Here is a 17,535-nt window from a genome sequence, read left to right on the forward strand (position 1 = left end):
ATGTTTTTGTTTTAAGAAACAATTTGTTATCAAACAAGATGGTTTTGCTTTGTCTGGAACCAACAAAATACAACAACAACAACAACAACAACAACAATTCATGCTACAATATGAATGTTTTTGTTTTCATTTGTTTTTGGAATCACCACATCAGCAAAGGCGAAAAACAAGTTCTCGAACTTTGTTTCAAAGGAAAAAAATAAGTTGGTTTTGTTTCAAAAAACAGTACATGTTTTTGAAACTAACAAAATATTGGTTTTTAAAGCAAAAACAAATTTTCTAGTATAGAAATTAAATGATTTACAGAATACGACGTTGAATAATCAGATAAAAACATGTTTTTGAAATCAGATTCAAGAACATATTTTTTGTTTTAGTTTTGAAAACAAAAAATACACACAATCAAGAGCATGTTTTTTGCATTTTTGTTTAATAAATAATCTATTTTCAAACAAGATGATTAATTTTGCATTATTTATTATTTAAAATGTAATATTTTGTATATATTTATAATTTTTTATTATATATTTTAAAAACTAAAAATTTGAAAAACTAACAAACCAAACCAATAATTAACCGATTGACTTCGGTTTAATTCTAGTTACCGGTTTTCCAAAAACCAATAATACCGGTTTGATTCAAAAAATGCCCCACGGTTCGGTGACCACCCCTATTTTTCACTAATACTATGGTCAGGGGTGGAGGCAAGCATATTGGTGGGCGTCCATCATCCCAAATTTTTTGTTAAAACCATTTTTTATACAGTTACGAGTCAAAAGCATAATAAAGTGGGTTCTTTCCCCATTCCCCAAAATCAAAATTAAAAATAGAAAAGTTTATTTTTTCTTTAAAAAATCTATAATAGGCCGGACTCAAACCTTTCCTCCCCATTTCTCTTATCTCATTTTTTTATTTAACCCCGCCCCAATAAAAGAAAATTTCTGACTCCGCCACTGCCTACGGTCATCTCCCTTTCTTTTGTTCCTAACAACTCAATCAAAATCCTTTTAATATATGGATCAATTGATCTCTGAAGGATGAAGAGAAAAAAAAAAAAAGGATTTGTGAAGAAAGCCCCCGTTATGGTGAGCTTCTATTGATTGCTCCCATGGTCGTAACATGAAGGCAACATCCCATTTGAAGAAAAAGATGAACAGTATGAAGGGGTAAAACTGAGATTTTAGAAAAAAAAATATTAGCGGCCATGTGAAGCATCTCTAAACGTTACATTGATAGAAAGTGTGGGTATGGGAGGGGAGCTTGGATCTGTTACCCATTGGCACTACAGTTGCATATTAGAAATGCCTCGCCATTCAAGAGAAGATGTTTCCAATATATGATAGCGTTTCATGGGTAGAAATGTGGGATTGGAATTGAAAATATCAATATGTAGTATACTTTTGTGGGAATGATTAAAGTGGCAAAAAAAGGAATATTCAATCTAATGGAAAGACATCAAAATTGGCCATGTGGATAAGATCCCAGCCCTTTTTAGGATCATTTATACAACCACCGTAGAAATTGTAATGGATAAATAAGAGAGATCTTTCTCTTCTTACAGGTGGATAAGTCCAATGTTCAATATGCTGTTGATCCGATCGGATGCACCATTTGAATCGTCACCCAAACAGGTAAAAAATTCTTAATTTGGTCAAGAACAGTTCAATCCGATTGATTTGACTGTTGACCTGTTCAATCTGATGAGTCAGTGATCGGGTGTGGATTGTACATTCGATGCATGCAAAACTTTTGAAAGTCATAACTTAACACTCTGAAGTTCGATTGAAGCAATTTTTCTTATTTTTTATTTTGGGTAATTTTTCAAAATCTGTGTCCCAAGGTGCCTTACCCATTATTTTCGTGAAAAAAAATCCTTTTTGTCCTTAAATTGTAATTTTTAATAGTTTTATAAATTAAAAATAAAAAATTGAATTAAAAAACATAAACTAAATATAAAATAATACATATAACATATCTAAAACATATTTATACATTATTTATTTCTAAGTATATATTTATACACACATATGCACTATTGTAACACCGTCTGAACGGTTCAACCCGATCGATCAAACCGGTGACCCGTAGGCAAAAATGATTCGGCCTCCGGGTCAATTTTTAAAACATTGGATAAATCCCATATACATCGGGGCATGGTTTTTAAAATTAGACCGGATAGGGAACCATTTGGAGTCCAATTCCCGAGTCAAATAGTGTGACAGTCCAGTCCAAACACACAGCCTTCTCTGACAAAAGAATAAAAAAATTAAAAACAAAAATAACCAAAAAACTTTTGTCCAAATCGATAATTCAACCACTTGGGTCAACCGTTCACCAAATAAACAGTTTTTAGCCAAAAAAAAAAAAAGGTTTTGGAGTAAAACGGACCGTTTCCGGTTTTTCCGGTCCAGTACTGAAAGTGCAAAACATTTGAATTTCACTATATCTTGACAACCTGTGCTGTTCACGGCAAAAAAAAAATACTGATACAAGTATTCTGGGTTTATTTATTTATTTATTTATTTTTTGAAGTCTCTTGGCCTCCTGTGAATTTGACAATATCAAAGACCATCTCTAATTCAATAATAGTATAATTATATTAATTAAGCCTCCGTTTGGTTTCAAGTATTATGTAGGAAAATGAATGAGTCATCCAGCAAACAGCCTCTTCTCCTCCATGGAATTCCCACCAAAATGAAGAATCTTAAGCCTACCTACCTATTTACTCAATTAACTAAACTATGTTATTCAACTAACACCAGGAAAGAAGCAAAAACAACAAAAACGAAGAAAAGAAAACTCATTGCAAACAACAAATCCACTATCAACTTTTATTATGGAATCCACTTTTGCAATCCGTACAGCCTGTATTAAGTAAGTCGTCCATCCAAAGGGGTCCCAAGCAATTGAAAAGAAAATGAAAAGAAAAAAAAAAGAAATTAAAAGAAAAGGTACCCTTTGGAAATAAAGATGAGAGGAGCTCAACCGAACTCAAGCCTTTCAATTCCAGTCTCAGAACCTGTGAATCTTCTCGGACTTGATCACAGGGTTAGCCTTGGCAATTGCATCGCGACCCAAGGCCTTAAAGTCGAATGAACAGGCGTGCATCTCCGGGTACCTGTGCTCTCCGCAGAACGTACTCCCGCACCTGCACTTGAACCCTAACACCCCAACTCGTTTGTTACAGCACCCACACCTGTTCTTCACCTTCATCGACCGCTCCGCTCCGGTTGCCGTCGAATTCAAATCCGCCGACGATGACGACGAAGCGGAGGAGCCCAAAACATAGCAATTAAGCGAAGATGAAGGACCCAGTTGTTGTTGTTGTTGCTGCGTTGATGTTGCCAATGTTGTGGGGTTAAGAGATTTCCCGACAGCAGCTTTAGCAGAGGCGGCTTGTTCTTCCTTGGTGCAGAAGTCGCTGTAGCACTTGGAGCAGAGGTTCAAAGTCGCCGCTGTTCCAAAGAAACCACACCCATTAGCGCAGAGCCGGTGACTTTCCGGAGCCTGGAATCTCTCCTCGGAACCCATCTTCTCCGGTCTCTCAGTCCCGAATCCTTCTCGCTCGCTGGTTTTCGTTTTCCTCAAAGCAATAAAAGAAAGCAGAACTGAAAAATGAAAATAGAAAAACAACTATTACTTGTAGGGAAATTTTTTGTTCAAGTCAGAGTTGACAGCTGACTTCAATTTTCACCAATAAGACTAAAACACCCTTCTTACTTGCTTCCCAAAGGGTACTTACATCAAAGGCTACTTTTGTCAAAATCGTACTCCTTCGGGAGCTTCGGGAAACTGTTTTTCCCCTTTTCACACTGGTTTTTCAAGAATTCCTAATTTTCCTACATTTCTCTGTTCCTTCTTCACTACCCATCGGCAACCGCCATTTCAAAGCCGATAACGATATCAGCGAATCACGTTTCAGGAAATTCCTGAGCTATAACCAAACTTTCGATGCAAAACACAAACAGAATCATCAATTATCACTTCTACAAAGAAAAACCGCAATTTTCATAAAATTCCTAAACACCAAAACCAACCCTCTGAAGAAGAAAAAAAAAATCAACAGATCCATAATCGATAAGACAAATGATACAGATGATCAGATGAAGAACAAGAAATCAAGTTTTTTGCACCCCCAAAAAAAAAGAAGAACAAGGAATCAAGCGACAATTACCAACCTGTTTTACTTGTCGATTGATTCGATTCAGGATCTCTATGAATCTGTCTGTCCCCGTCTCTTAGGAAGGGGGAAGAAAAGAACGAACTCCAGAAATGAACCCGAGACTTGATTCTGGAAGGGTGGAAATAGAGCAGAGTCGCCCCTTGTTTAAGCTCAACGACGGCTCGTTTTCTTCAGTTTCTCCCCATTATTAATTAATTAAAAAATTGGAATTAAAATATCAATAAACAAAACAAAACAAACTTCTCCTGCTCTACGCACCTTGCGTACCACGTCAATTCACGAGGCAAAGCCAGAGGTACCCGGTTGATACCCCAGCAGACCAATCAGCTAGATGTGGGCCCCATATCTGAACGGAATATAGAAGGCGAATAATAGGACACGTCATCTTATACCGACAGCTGGCAGTGACGAGAAGATAGTTCTGATTACTTCTATAAATTATATTCTATTCTATTACACTAAAAACGGTGATACTAATGTCGTCATCTGTTAGGCGCGAGCCGCCGCGTTGGATGGTATGACGTGGCGCTTTTTCTTTCGTTTTTGCCCTCGTGAATGCATACGGGAGCACTGACGGGCTGGGTACGTGGTGGTGTAGCTTGTTCAGCGTTTTTCACGCTTACATGAGGATTACGCCACGTCAGTTTCGTACAGATGGGTCCTCATGATGTGGGGCATCACGATTGGTCAAAGTGTCAATTCTCCAGTTTCTCTGGGAGAGGATTCAAGTTCTCACGAGTCACGAGTCACGAGACTCTGCCACCTAATCGATTATTAATCGTAATTGTTGCTTTTCGTTGAAAATCAGACTTACTTCAACGCTAAGCATGCAACGGTCCTGATTAGCCATCCCCCGTCATTCGGATAGTGACGTAAGAAGTAACCGGTGGACGGCGGGTTAATCAACGAACTTACTAAATCAAAGTTTTAAAAAATCGATTCGAAACCGGAACCGTTATGGTCAGCGGTTTTGGGGTTTACAAATTGATCATCGGTTTGAATGGATGGCCTGATTCAATTAAAAAATAAAAAAAATAATTAAAACAAAAAATAGCCAAAGAAAAACTGTTGAACGGGTTAAATGAACTGATGGTTTAATTCAATGATTATCAGCCAAAGATTATGTTTGAAATAAAAGAGAACCGGTTGTCTGAATGCTTTTCAGGCCGAACGGTCCAACCATCTACATCAACGCCAATTAGAAAAAACTGTGCTAAAAGAGACTGGACCGCTGGAATCGAATCGACCCAGGGTTTTATTTTGGGATGACATATATAAGAAAACAAGGGAAGAAATGGTATATTATTATTATTTATGTGGGTTTAGTATTTCTCAAACAAACCAAACAAACATTTGCTAATTGTTAATTTTGACTTCTTGCGGAAAAATGTTAATTTTGACTTATTAACCTTTCAAACTATCCAATGGGCTCCGCCCCTATTAACTTGTGTATTGCATTAAAAAGTTCCATTAACCAGCAACAGCTAATACTATCTGAAAGAAAGCCATTTCAAGAGTTGGTTGATAGATGGTCAACAGTGTCCCTTAAATTCACATGATTGTATGTTTTAATGGTAAGGTCAATGAATTTTACATGCATCCGGCTCTATTTTCTCCCCTTATGCTGCGTCGGTGTAAAGTCGATAACGTTTTATATTAAACCGTAAAAGTGAACATTGTTTTTTAAATATAATGGGTGAAAGAGTGTAAAATTTTACATTCATAAAATCGATGTAGTATAAAATTTTAAATTTGATAGGTTTTACATCGATTATCAATGTAAAAACCCACTCTATCCAAATGTACTCAAAAGTGAAATGGAGTGGAGTTTTATGTCGATCATAATTATACTTTTCTTTCAAATGCAGACAAAATCAAACCTGTGTAAACTTTTACATCGTTTTTAATTTACATCAATTCCAAACTGATGATGTGCGGTTTGGAAACTCCTAGCTGGAGGGATTGCCTGGACGTACTCGTGTGGTGAGCTATATCAAACTGTAAAACAGGGATCAGAGAGACCGAGGTGGATGATCGGGGGAGATCGCTCTGATGCTTAAGTCAGTATTCTTGTAGTGGTTGCGAGCTAAAATTTGAGTGCTAAAGAGCTTGAATGTAAGTAATCGCGTGTACCTGGACCCTAGAGGGGTTGATGCCCTTATATAGCTGAGCTATCATGGGTCTCGCGAAACGGTTCCGGGATCTGCGGCCTGAATGGATGAGATCCGTTTCCACTTTAGTTGGGGAGTAATGTATCAGTCAATGAAGTTTATCATCGTCGTCCGATCCAGGCGGGGTGAGGATAAGGCCTGTCATTACACGACATGATCCCGTGATATTCAGAGTCCGCAGGGAAGCTTTTGGAGTTGATTACGTGTCACTTCAGTTCTTGAGCCCTGAACTGGCTTAGGTGCCGAGATGACTTTATGCCGAGGTGACGGAACATCTGAACTCTAGAAACTGCTGACTAGGCTCCTCTTGCTGAGTTGCCGTTCTTCGGCCAGATCACATCCACATGACCTTTACTTACTAGGTCTTGCCAAATTATCCCTCATCACAAACACAACCTTATAATTTGTATTTTGCAAGTATAAAAAAAATTCTACAATTAGTTCTTATCATCACATCACAAGGTGCCAAAAAATGTGATTTTGACATGCTTCCACATCAGCAATATATTGTTGATTGTTTCCACGTGTTAGTCTCCAATTAATCCATGTGAAAATAATGATTGAGGTGATGTGTGCATAAGTATTGGCCACACGGAAAACTGTTTACATTTACTTAGACCTACAAGTTATTCTATGATTGATCCTAGTCAAGTTGCTTATAGGTCATTGTCATAATTGGGAAATACATGAGCCACATTAATAAGGTTCATATCAAATCAAAGATGGTCAGAGTTGAATTTAGATGGTGATCTATGATATATCTAGATGAGAATTGATAGGATGGAAGAGGTTAAAGTCTTGGGTGACTTTGGCAGGTCTTGTTAGTAATATCTTCCAATAGTTTATATGGACAAAAGTTGTAATGAGCTTTTCGGGTGTTTTTTTTAAAGATTTAGACCGTATGCTAATCTACCATGATTTATAGAGCTATTAAATGAAAGATTTTAGGTGCTAAAAGAAAGGAGGCTTCATTTAAAGCTTCCAATTTTTTTTTTCCATTTTGTACTTCTATGAACTTTTTAAGAACAAGTCTTTCTAGCTTCAGGTCTTTCATTACAAAAAGAGAAAGACCAAAACTTCCAAGTTTTGAAAAGTCCAAAAGACCACACAAAAAGACTTGCTAAATACCTACTTTGTGAATAATAGAAAGCCCATATCTATTTGAAATCTCCTTTGGGCTCTTAAAATTTTAAAAAATGTCATGTCGAGCCCAAACCATGAGAAAAAGGTTAGGTCAAGTGAGACCCAATCCAAAATTGATTAGAAAATGCTCAAAACCATTCTCCATTTAGGCCCTATTAAAATAGACAACCCAATTATTAATAGAAACTATGAGGTCGGACCTTATAAGACTCAATTATATAATTGATGACTCTACTTCTAACTTGGTTTAAAACAGCAACAAAACCAATTCTAACCAAATTATAATCAAGACACAAATGCCCTCGGAAGGTCCTGCCTTGCCCTTGGAATCCGGCTCGCCATCAGCAGCGTTAGCCATCTCCTGAGTTATACGTGAAGTGGATATGACACTAATATCGAGATCGGGATACGTGTTCTAGATCATCCACCGGCTCAATTTGAATCCCCTTCTATAAGAATCCACCATCAAGTCGTCAAAGTGCGGCGAGGCGATGTAGTCATCAACGACCTTCTTCTTGGCATCTTCGATACCTTGAGAAAAGATCTGCGTTTTCTCCCTTATGTCCTCCTGAAGATATTCGACCTTATGCTGCATGTCCAGCCTCAGGTCCGCCATATGCTTCATGACCACCCCCATGGCCTCGGCATCCCTCTAAGACATTGCCTACCTGGCCATAGCAATGCGAGCAGCCTCTTCAGCAACATGAGCGGCCGCCTCAACAGCTCGGGTATTCGCCTCGACGGCATGAAAATCCTCTTCGGCAACTCGCGCCTGCCTCGAGCTCCTCTCCACCTGGGCCGCTAAGGCGTGAATAAAAGAGTTCACCTACCAAAAGGAACAAGTGATTAACGACAGCAAAAAGTATGAAAACAAAGAGGACCGACATGAATTTTGACTCACCACCATAGCATGAGTTACGGCACGGCAGGCGATCTGGTCCAAGGGAAGATCGGTCCACGCCGCGATCTCCTCGGGGAAAGTGGCCTCCCTACTCTTCTAAAGAGCGTAGTTTGGCGGCAACACGCTCCTGAACTCACCTTGAGCTCCTGAACCCAAGGGCCCAGCTCGCGTATGAGTGGACCTAGAGTAAGCAGGAGCACTAGAGTAGGCGGGAGCACCCGTGTGAGTGGTCTCAGCGTAAGGGGCCCCTGCCGCTTTCTGCATTGAAAGAGCCACCTCGGGCTCCCCGGGCGGATCCTTCGACGTGTGGTCTGGAACTTGAGGCTCCTCATCCTGGGGCAGCTCGGTACGAGTTCGCTTGGCGACTCGCTTCCTCCTCTTCATGCCTTAGAACAGGCGCCCCCCACGAGTCCTCTCTGAGTCCATCACACCCTCAGAAAAGAGTTCGGCATCAGAAAAAATGAAGGAACAAAGCGAACAAAAAACCTCTAAGCGAGGAACCTACTCGAACTCAGGCCGACCGCAATAAGCTTGGCCTCCATTAGGGTTTAGGGTTTAGGGGTTTAGGGTTTAGGGTAGGGGTTTAGGGGTTTAGGGTTTAGGGTTTAGGGAGAGTGACACCAGAATCAGGGGCGGCCTCCCCCCACCCGGTCTGAAAAGGCCACCCTTGTGCACTTCGCACCCCGAAATAGTCCCACTTCTGTGCCGGGACATTGTTGGGAAGTTCGTGCAGAAGCTTAAAACTCGGGCGAGGAGACAGATAATACACCCGCCTACCCCCGGGAAGAGAACCCGCTTGTTTCTTGAGCATTAAAATGGAGGAGAATATCTCCAAGTCTAAAGGGAAGCCTTGTTTGCAAAAAAGGGAGGCTGCCCCCACCAAGTTCCGAATAAAGTTCGGATGAAACTGGCCAATGGTAACACCGAAGTGGTTTATGACCTCGACAAGAAGGGGGTGGAAAGGCAATCGCAGCCCCGTAACGAGCTACTCCCGAAATATCACGATCTCATTAGGACCATGTTCCCAAGGAAAGCTACCTGAAGGAACGAAATAGGCGTACCCCCCAGGCAAATTGTAAGAGATAATACGAGATTGGAGCCCCTCGGGCGTCATGGTCGAAGGATCAAACCTATCTAGCATCCAACCTCGACGAGAGGTAGACACCAAATTGCCCAAAGCGGCTCCGCCTATGGGTTCGAAGTCGTCCTCAAGTTCGACCTCATGATCACTAAGGCCATTGGGGGATAAGACTCGGTTCATAGAACCTACATCAGATTTACTTGAAGAATCGTCTGAGCTATCCAAGCTAGACACCGAGGAGAAAAGGTGGATTCAGGAAAGTACTCACCCGAAAAATGTTTTGAAGGCTCCGAAAACTAGAGTAAGCAAAAACCTTGATGGCGAATAACAAGCCAAGATGCAAACTGAAAGGCCTGGATGCGAGCTGAAAAGTTGGACGCGAGCTCAAGAAGTAAAACGTAGAAGTAACAAATCGACCGGGGTCCCCTACTATTTATACCCACAGTAACCGAGAATCAACAGTGCAAATCAGAGCCAATCCAGCGGCTCGCATTCGTGCTGACCGCACGTCCCCTGAGGCCAAGACGTGATTGGCGCACGTCTTTCCGAAATTGATGAAACATCGGCGCACGTCTTTCTGAAACTGACGATGCGCTGTTGCACGCTTTCTGAAACTGACGATGCACCGTGCACATCTTTCTGTAACTAACAACTCCCATTGCACGTCTCCTTGCCTTTCAAACGCCAGCGGCGTGCTTTTTTCAAAATCAAAAGACCCACTGTCACGTCTCCCAACGGCACGATTTTTTGAAATTTGAAATAAGCACGCACCGCCACGTCTGTCAGCATTCGTAAGCAGGTGGGCGCGTCTACCGCCTTTTGGGACACTCGAGAAAGCCGAAGAGCCCCGACAATGCACCTCGCGCTATCAAGATCCGAAGTACGGGACAAATCCATCTACCACATCGCCAAACTCCCGGCGCTAGGGCAGGACCCTTGGCACAAGGAGTGGGGGGCAATTGATGAAGGAAGTTTTGGCTCGATCTCGTAATTACGCAACATGTGGCAAAGGCAATAGCTCGACACAACAGCATGCCTAAGGCACGAGCACCAAAGGAACCAGCGGTCCGAACTCCCTACAACAGCCCGAACTCACTACTAGGAACCCGAACTCTCCCTTGGGCCCCATGTCAAACCCGAACTGGCCTGCCCTATGGCAGTTCGGAACACGCCTGCCCTATGGCAGTTCGGAACACGCCCTGCCGAACTAGCCTGCCTTATAGCAGTTCGAGACTCACCTCACCGAATTGGCCTACCTTATAGCAGTTCGGGACACACCTCACTGAACTGGCCTGCCTCATAGCAGTTCGGGACACACCTTAACGAACTGGCCTGCCTTATAGCATTTCAGGACTCACCTCACCGAACTGGCCTACACTATGGCAATACAGGACATACCTCCGAACTCAAGACTTCACCTCGCTCACCACTCCAGCACTTCGCCTCCAGGACGCCAAACTGAATAAACTGTACCATGCCTGACACCGAGGAAGTTCGTACCCAAGGGCGGCGCACCTGACTGACTTGGGATATGACGCTTGACGGCCGCACTTCAAACCGCCACCTGCCACCGCCACCTGACACTGCCATCTCCAGTTACAGAGACAGCCCCGACAAGGAGCAGTGGCGGTTCTGTCCCAGTAGAAAGGATGACACCTGAACTGACAGAAACAGAGATAATCATATCCGACCTGACAAAGGCCTCGGAGTGAGTGCGCGAAGAGGTTATAAAAGGCCCCCTACCCCCAACAACAAGGCATGTGAATTTTACGCCATCTGGTCTTTACTTTGCCTTTGAGAGAATACTAACTTGAGCTTCGGAGTTATCTCACCGGGTTCCCCCCGGAGTTCCCCCGTCTTCTCCGTTTCAGGCTCCCCGTTGCTCCAGTCAGAGGCAAAATCATTGACAGTTAAGACCGACCAGATTGCGCTCCATCAATTGGCGTCGTCTGTGGGAACGCTTCTAAAAGCCTCCCTCTAAATCTCTCTTACCTACTCTTCCAAAAACTCCAACACCCATGGCTTCCTCCAACAATGCCGGACGTGCCACAAGCAGTGGCGCCCCTGAACATTCCTTCGTTGAACACCCCTCTTCCACTCCCTATTGAAACAAACTTCGCTGAACCAACTGCTGTCCCACTGGCGACCCACCAGAACTAGCTGGACGACCTAATGCAATGCATGCGGGCAATGCAAACCCAAATGCAACAATTCTAGCAGCATCAGCTCCAGCAACACCAGGTAATACACCACCTCTCCCAACACCATTATTAGCAACAGTTCCCTCAGCCACCCCTAAACCAGTCACTGCTTCCCCCCCGACACCCTATTTTGAAGTTGATTAAGGCCTCCCCTCAAGGTGGACGCCCTCACCGGGGAGAAGCTTCCCAACTCTAGAACCCCCCTAATAGTCAGGCCTCATCCCCAGGCCGAAAGCAAAGAAAAATTACCCCCCGCCTCGCAGCTCGCAAGTGGGTCGGGAACCTAGCCCACAAAGTCACCTCGACACTCTAAAGCCAAGTTCCCACTCATGGAGAACCGGTTCAGTGCCCTAGCAGCAAACCAACAATCCGCTCAAAGAAGGCGCCGGCGAAGTCACCGAACTGCTACCCGTGTCCTACCCGAGCTCAGAGGCAAGGAAGAGACGAGCTCGGACGAGGTAAAAATTGTCCCAATTCTCTCAGTTCCTTACCCCCTTTCATCAGAACTTCTAGCAATCCCCATGCCCAGAGACTTCAAACTTCCATCTCTGGACAAGTATGATGGGTCCTTTGACCCCAACGACCACGTCGACGCTTTCTAGTCACAAATGCACATCGCTAGGGCTAGTGAGTCATGCATGTGCATGGCCTTCACCACCACCTTCAGGGGGATGGCCCGTACCAGGTACCGGAACCTAGCTCCCTGGTCAATAAGAAGCTGGTCCCAGTTCGTGCAGATCTTCACCGCACACTTTGTTACCAGTAAGCGGTGACCCAAAACCGAGGAAAGTATCTTCGGGGTAATCCAAAGGGAAGGAGAATCCATCCGGAGCTACATCAAGCGGTTTAACGAAACATGCTTGCAGATACCGCGATTAGACCCCGTGGTACAGCTCGCAGCGGCCAAAAGAGGGGTAACGCACAAGGAGTTCAAATGTCACATGGTGGCCAGCTAGCCAGCAACCGTGGCCGATTTCCTCAAGCTCGCGGACAAGTTCATGAGAACAGAGGAAGAAATCAACTAAAGAACTGAAGACGGGGTCGAGAAAAGAAAAAGAGAAGGTGAGCCCTCCAACCCATGCGACAGAAGAAGCAAGGCCTGTGAGGCGAAGCCAAGCCAGCCGTCCCAAGCTCCCTTAGCAGTTTGGATGGATTACACGCCATTGAACACAAGGCGGACCGAGATCTTGATGACGATCAAGGACGCCTCCCAAATAAAGTGGTCACCTTGCCTAAAGAGTAATCCAAACGAGAGAAATAAAAATCTATACTGTAGTTTTCATAAAGATCCCGGTCATAGTACCAAACAATGTAATAATCTCCGGGACGAGATAGAAGGACTCATCTATCGCGGATACTTGAGAAATTTTGTACACAATGACAATAATAATAAAGCAGGTCGGCAAGAGAAGCATGGAAAGGATGCCCCCGAGTCCAGTAGTGGACCGGATGAAGCCTTGTAGCGACCTCCCCCGGAAGAGAGGCCATTTCGGGGAACCATCCACGTAATAGTGGGTGGTTCGGTGGTAGCAGGTTGCACTTCGGCAGTAGCACAGACATCAGTTCGCGAGGCGGCCCGAGAAGAGCAGAACCCTCCAAAAAGGCCGAAGACAAAAGACCGGCTGGATTGCGCTCCATCACCATACACTCTATAATAACGTTGGTTTGTCTGGTCCTGTCAATGTAAATTATGTTAAGTTATGAATGGAATTACAAGATCAAATGATCTTTGATCACATACATATAGATTCTACTTTATAAGTAGATGAATGGATGCACAATATAGGTGGCCAGGGTTTTGGGTGGGAAAGAAGAAGTGGAAAATAAGATGTGCTTAGGAAATCGGATTGGACCAACAGGTCTTGCCAGTTAAACTATGACCTGGGGCACTAGTCGGTTTGGTCTTACCCTAGAAATCGGATTTGCTATAAAACTGGCCAAAACCAACTTTCTAGCCAGTTTGATCAAAGAATTGGTGAGTCGGTCTTGGTTTCATAAAATAACTTGAGTTAGTAATTGAGATGAAATTTCAAGATGACAATAAGAAGACTTAGTCTCATGTGTAGACATTAAAATTTTCATGTGTAGACATTAAATTTTCTCATGGACTTTAGTATGGGTCATTCTATTTGGACCATGCCCCATACTCTTAAATATGTGCATGGGTCTTAACATTTGGCCTTTGCTATTGCAAATCCATTAGCATGATGGAAGGGTCCATGTGGGGCCCACTTTTAAGTCAATCTTAAATTTAAATTATAAGTCTTAGTGGTTTATGGGAATAATCCAACTAAAGCCCATTTCAAATCCCAAAGATGGAAATCTAGTTAATGATTGAAGAGAGAATAATTGGTTAAAAATCATTCTCTCTATAAATGGTAATTTACCAAACCTCTTCTTTAAAATAGGTAACTAGAGCCAATCAAATCTCTAGTCAATCAATGCATATTTTCCCATTGATGAAAATTAGCCAATGATTGAAGAGATGATAAATTATTCTCTCTAAGATGGCAATAATTACAACATTTTACTCTCTAAAAAGGGCAAAAAGAGCTAATCAAGTCCTCAATCAAGGCGATCAAGAGATTAGTTTGAAAAATCTATAAATAGGGGTTCCCATCAAGAGAGAGGGAACTTTTTGGAGTCAAGGAGAAACTAAATAAAGTTAGAAAGTTCTTGGAGGAGGAAATACATCAACAGCCTTTTGAAGAGCAAAGCTACAAGACTTTTGGAATTATTGCAAAATCATTCTTTTGATTTTCAAAGCCCAATTAAATGAAGCAATTTTTGTCATTTTCTAATGTACAGGAGTACGTCATCTAACCCTCGACTTCAATGCAATCCAAATCCTTAAGTTGCAAGAAGTACATCACCAAGAGAGAATCAAAGGTTTTATCTCTTTTATAAGAGAGTTTCAAATGCAAAGAGTTTGCATCCCATTTATTTCATAAATATATAAAAAAAAATCAATTTTATTTGAACTTCTTCTATATTCAACTTAATGGAGAAGGGGGTCTTTGTTAGAATCTAAAAGTTTAGGGGGATGATTGCCACTACCCTAAAGTACAAGGTACTAATCTATATTTTACCCTATTATTTTTATTAAGAATAGGTTCCATGGTAGACCTAAGAATAAGTTCCAAAACAAACCTTGGAATCAATCTTTGATTGAGTACTCTTTGGTTCCAAAAACTTGGAACTAACCCCTACAAAGTGGCTCCAAGTTCTACCTTGGAACCAAATTGAACCAACCCATGCTCACCCCTAATGCTATGCATGTTTGAAGTTAAAAAAATAATCTAAAGATGAAAATATTTATCTTAATACTCAAATTTAATTTTTATAATTTATACTAAAACCAAAGCAAGTTTTGGAATTATATAGTACTAGTATAAGAGTATGTGCTATGCCCTTGCGCAAGTAAGCATTAACCATATAGGATATTGCAATATTTAGATTTAACTTTTATAACATATACTGAAAGCATGGAAAGTATTTGATTTATATGGTATACATACAAATATAGGGTTGTCAATAGGTCGGGTTTAGGTAGAACCGAAACCAACCTGATAAGAATTACCAAGGACTTAGAACCAAATCGGTCAATTTTTGGGACAATTAGGTTTGACTTGACGGACCCAATTATAATAAACCTGTTGAAAATATTATATAATTGATTCGGGACTGGGTGAAACTGGATCCAACCTGATAAGAATCGGGACAATATATCAAAAACCGAAACCACTTGAAAACAAAACCAGTTAAATTGGTTTGAATCCATTGTATCCAACCCGACCCATTGACAGCCCTAGGAAAAAATTGGGGCAAATGACCTAGAAGGGGTAAGGAGTAAACTATGAAACTACGGCATGGAACAATGCATTTGGTACAAGTTCAAATCCTTGTGGGAGACCATGCAATGTGGATGCATACATGATCCATTTATGATAAGAGCTCAAGGTCGGGTCAGGGTCCAACTTACAAAGGGAAAAAAATGCATATGGTACAATCCATACTGGTTTGAATTTTAATTGGACCCTTTACTATGAATCTAAGTTAGTTTCATTTTAAAATCTCTAAGTCCTTTTTTGGGCTAAGTAAGCCCAATCTAAACATCGATACTAAACACTCGATCTCAACGTCTTTAGTAACTTCGCGCCTGTGAACTCAACGGACGCGCTTTCAGGTTTGGATAATGGATTCTTCCACTTGCGAACTCCCAAGTAGACCTGTTCATGGGCTGAGCCTGGCCGGACTTTTACTCTTCATTAATGGAAATATGTAAGGCCTGAGCCCGACCCGACCCGACCAACAGGCCTACTACAACTTGGGCCTGAGTCCGGCCCTGATAATAAGCCCGAAGCTCAAGCCCAAGTCTAAAGCCCGACCTAATAAAAAAATTAGAAATTTTCCTTATTCAATAATCAATATAAATAAGAATTTATTTACATTAAAAAAAGAATATAAATTCTGAATTCAATAATTAATATAAATCAGAATTTATTTACATTAAAAAAGAATATAAATTCTGAATTCAATAATCAATATAAATCAGAATTTATTTACATAAGAAGGGTTCAACTGGAAAAAGAAGGGAAAGAGGCAGAGAGGTGAAAAAAAGAGGGGTATTCTACTAGAGTTTTTAGGTTTAATTATAGGTCGGGCCGGGCTATTTTGGAAAATCCCGGGCCCGGCTCAAATTTATTATGGACCGGGCTTTTTGGCCCGAGGTTAAGCCCACAGGCGCATATACCTATTCAAGCCCGTCCAGGGGCCGGGCCGGGCCGGCCCGTCGGGCCACCCAGCCCATGAACAGGTCTACTCCCAAGTAGTGATCCTCGCACCATCTCCCCTAACTCTACTCCCCATCCTCTTTTGTCGCTTTCCTCCTGTCCACTAGCTCGGTTTCTTCTCAGATTCCTTTACTCTTCTTGGTGTCACCTTCCCGTACAATTTTTCCTCCTTAGGGTCCCTCCTAATGATTCCATTGAGACGTTATGCTTCCATTTCACCTATGTGATCCTTGAACCCTACATACTCACCAAACTTCAAAAAGTAAGGAAGTCATATCCATTGCTGATCTCGGGCCAAACGAACTGTCCACATGCAGTTAATTTGACCCTATTGAAGAAGCTATAAATGTCATCGAACTCACCTTAAAATGTCGCATCTTCCCACAACAACAAGTCACTGAAGAAACCCTAGCTAACCACGTAAGAACCATGTGGAAAACGGTTGCCCCTGTGTCAGTTCGTTTCCTGGAAGGAGGAAGTCTAGAATTCTCCTTTGCTATCCACAACGACCGCAATACAGCACTAGATGGAGGCTCATGGTTGTACCGCTCCAATTGGATTCTTCTTGAAGAATGGCGAGACTCTTTCACTAAAACAGTTGAGAAAGTATGGACTCAATGCGTATGGCTATAGATACATATGATACCCATAGGCACGGCTATGGTCATGTTTGCTGGCATTGTCATCCCCAACCAAGAAATGATCTCCATAGGCAAACTCACCCGAGGATTATATGTTCGTAAAAAAATCATCATTGACCATGGACGTCCATTATATACAGGTCGGTTTATCTTCTATCAAGGAAGACCTGTATGGTTCTGTTTTTGCTATGAGCAACTCCCTAGAATATGTGGTAACTATGGACTCATCAGCCTTATATGGTCAAACTGCAAGCTTCTCGATCCGTCCATACCTGACTCCAGGCAATTCCTTGAAGACAAAACCATTGATCAGCCAGGTGAAAGGCTACATGTGGAATTTCAACCAGAAAAGCAATTCAAACTCCCAAAATACACCCCTTCTAGGCCAATTAGTGATACATGCAAAGTTCGCCATAGCGAA

General features: G+C 42.0%; 1 protein-coding gene across 2 annotated transcripts; it reads right to left on the reverse strand.

Moving 5' to 3' along the window:
• Positions 1-2,803: 2,803 nt before the first annotated feature.
• On the reverse strand, positions 2,804-4,344 carry LOC148862016 (A20/AN1-like zinc finger family protein). Of its 2 annotated transcripts, none has more exons than XM_088941249.1 (2): positions 4,179-4,344; positions 2,804-3,608 (listed from the first exon to the last, which is right to left on the reverse strand). In XM_088941249.1, exon 2 carries the CDS (start codon positions 3,529-3,531, stop codon positions 3,013-3,015), a length of 519 nt encoding a protein of 172 aa, XP_088797375.1. In that variant the 5' UTR covers positions 3,532-3,608; positions 4,179-4,344; the 3' UTR covers positions 2,804-3,012. The 2 variants fall into 2 exon arrangements, with proteins under 2 accessions (XP_088797375.1, XP_088797376.1); XM_088941250.1 differs by lacking the exon at positions 4,179-4,344 and adding an exon at positions 3,743-3,882.
• Between the last annotated feature and the right edge of the window lie 13,191 nt (positions 4,345-17,535).

Source organism: Nelumbo lutea, chromosome 4 (assembly GCF_056320005.1).
Source record: "Nelumbo lutea isolate HS-2025 chromosome 4, American lotus-T2T, whole genome shotgun sequence".
NCBI classification, from domain to species: Eukaryota; Viridiplantae; Streptophyta; class Magnoliopsida; order Proteales; family Nelumbonaceae; genus Nelumbo; species Nelumbo lutea.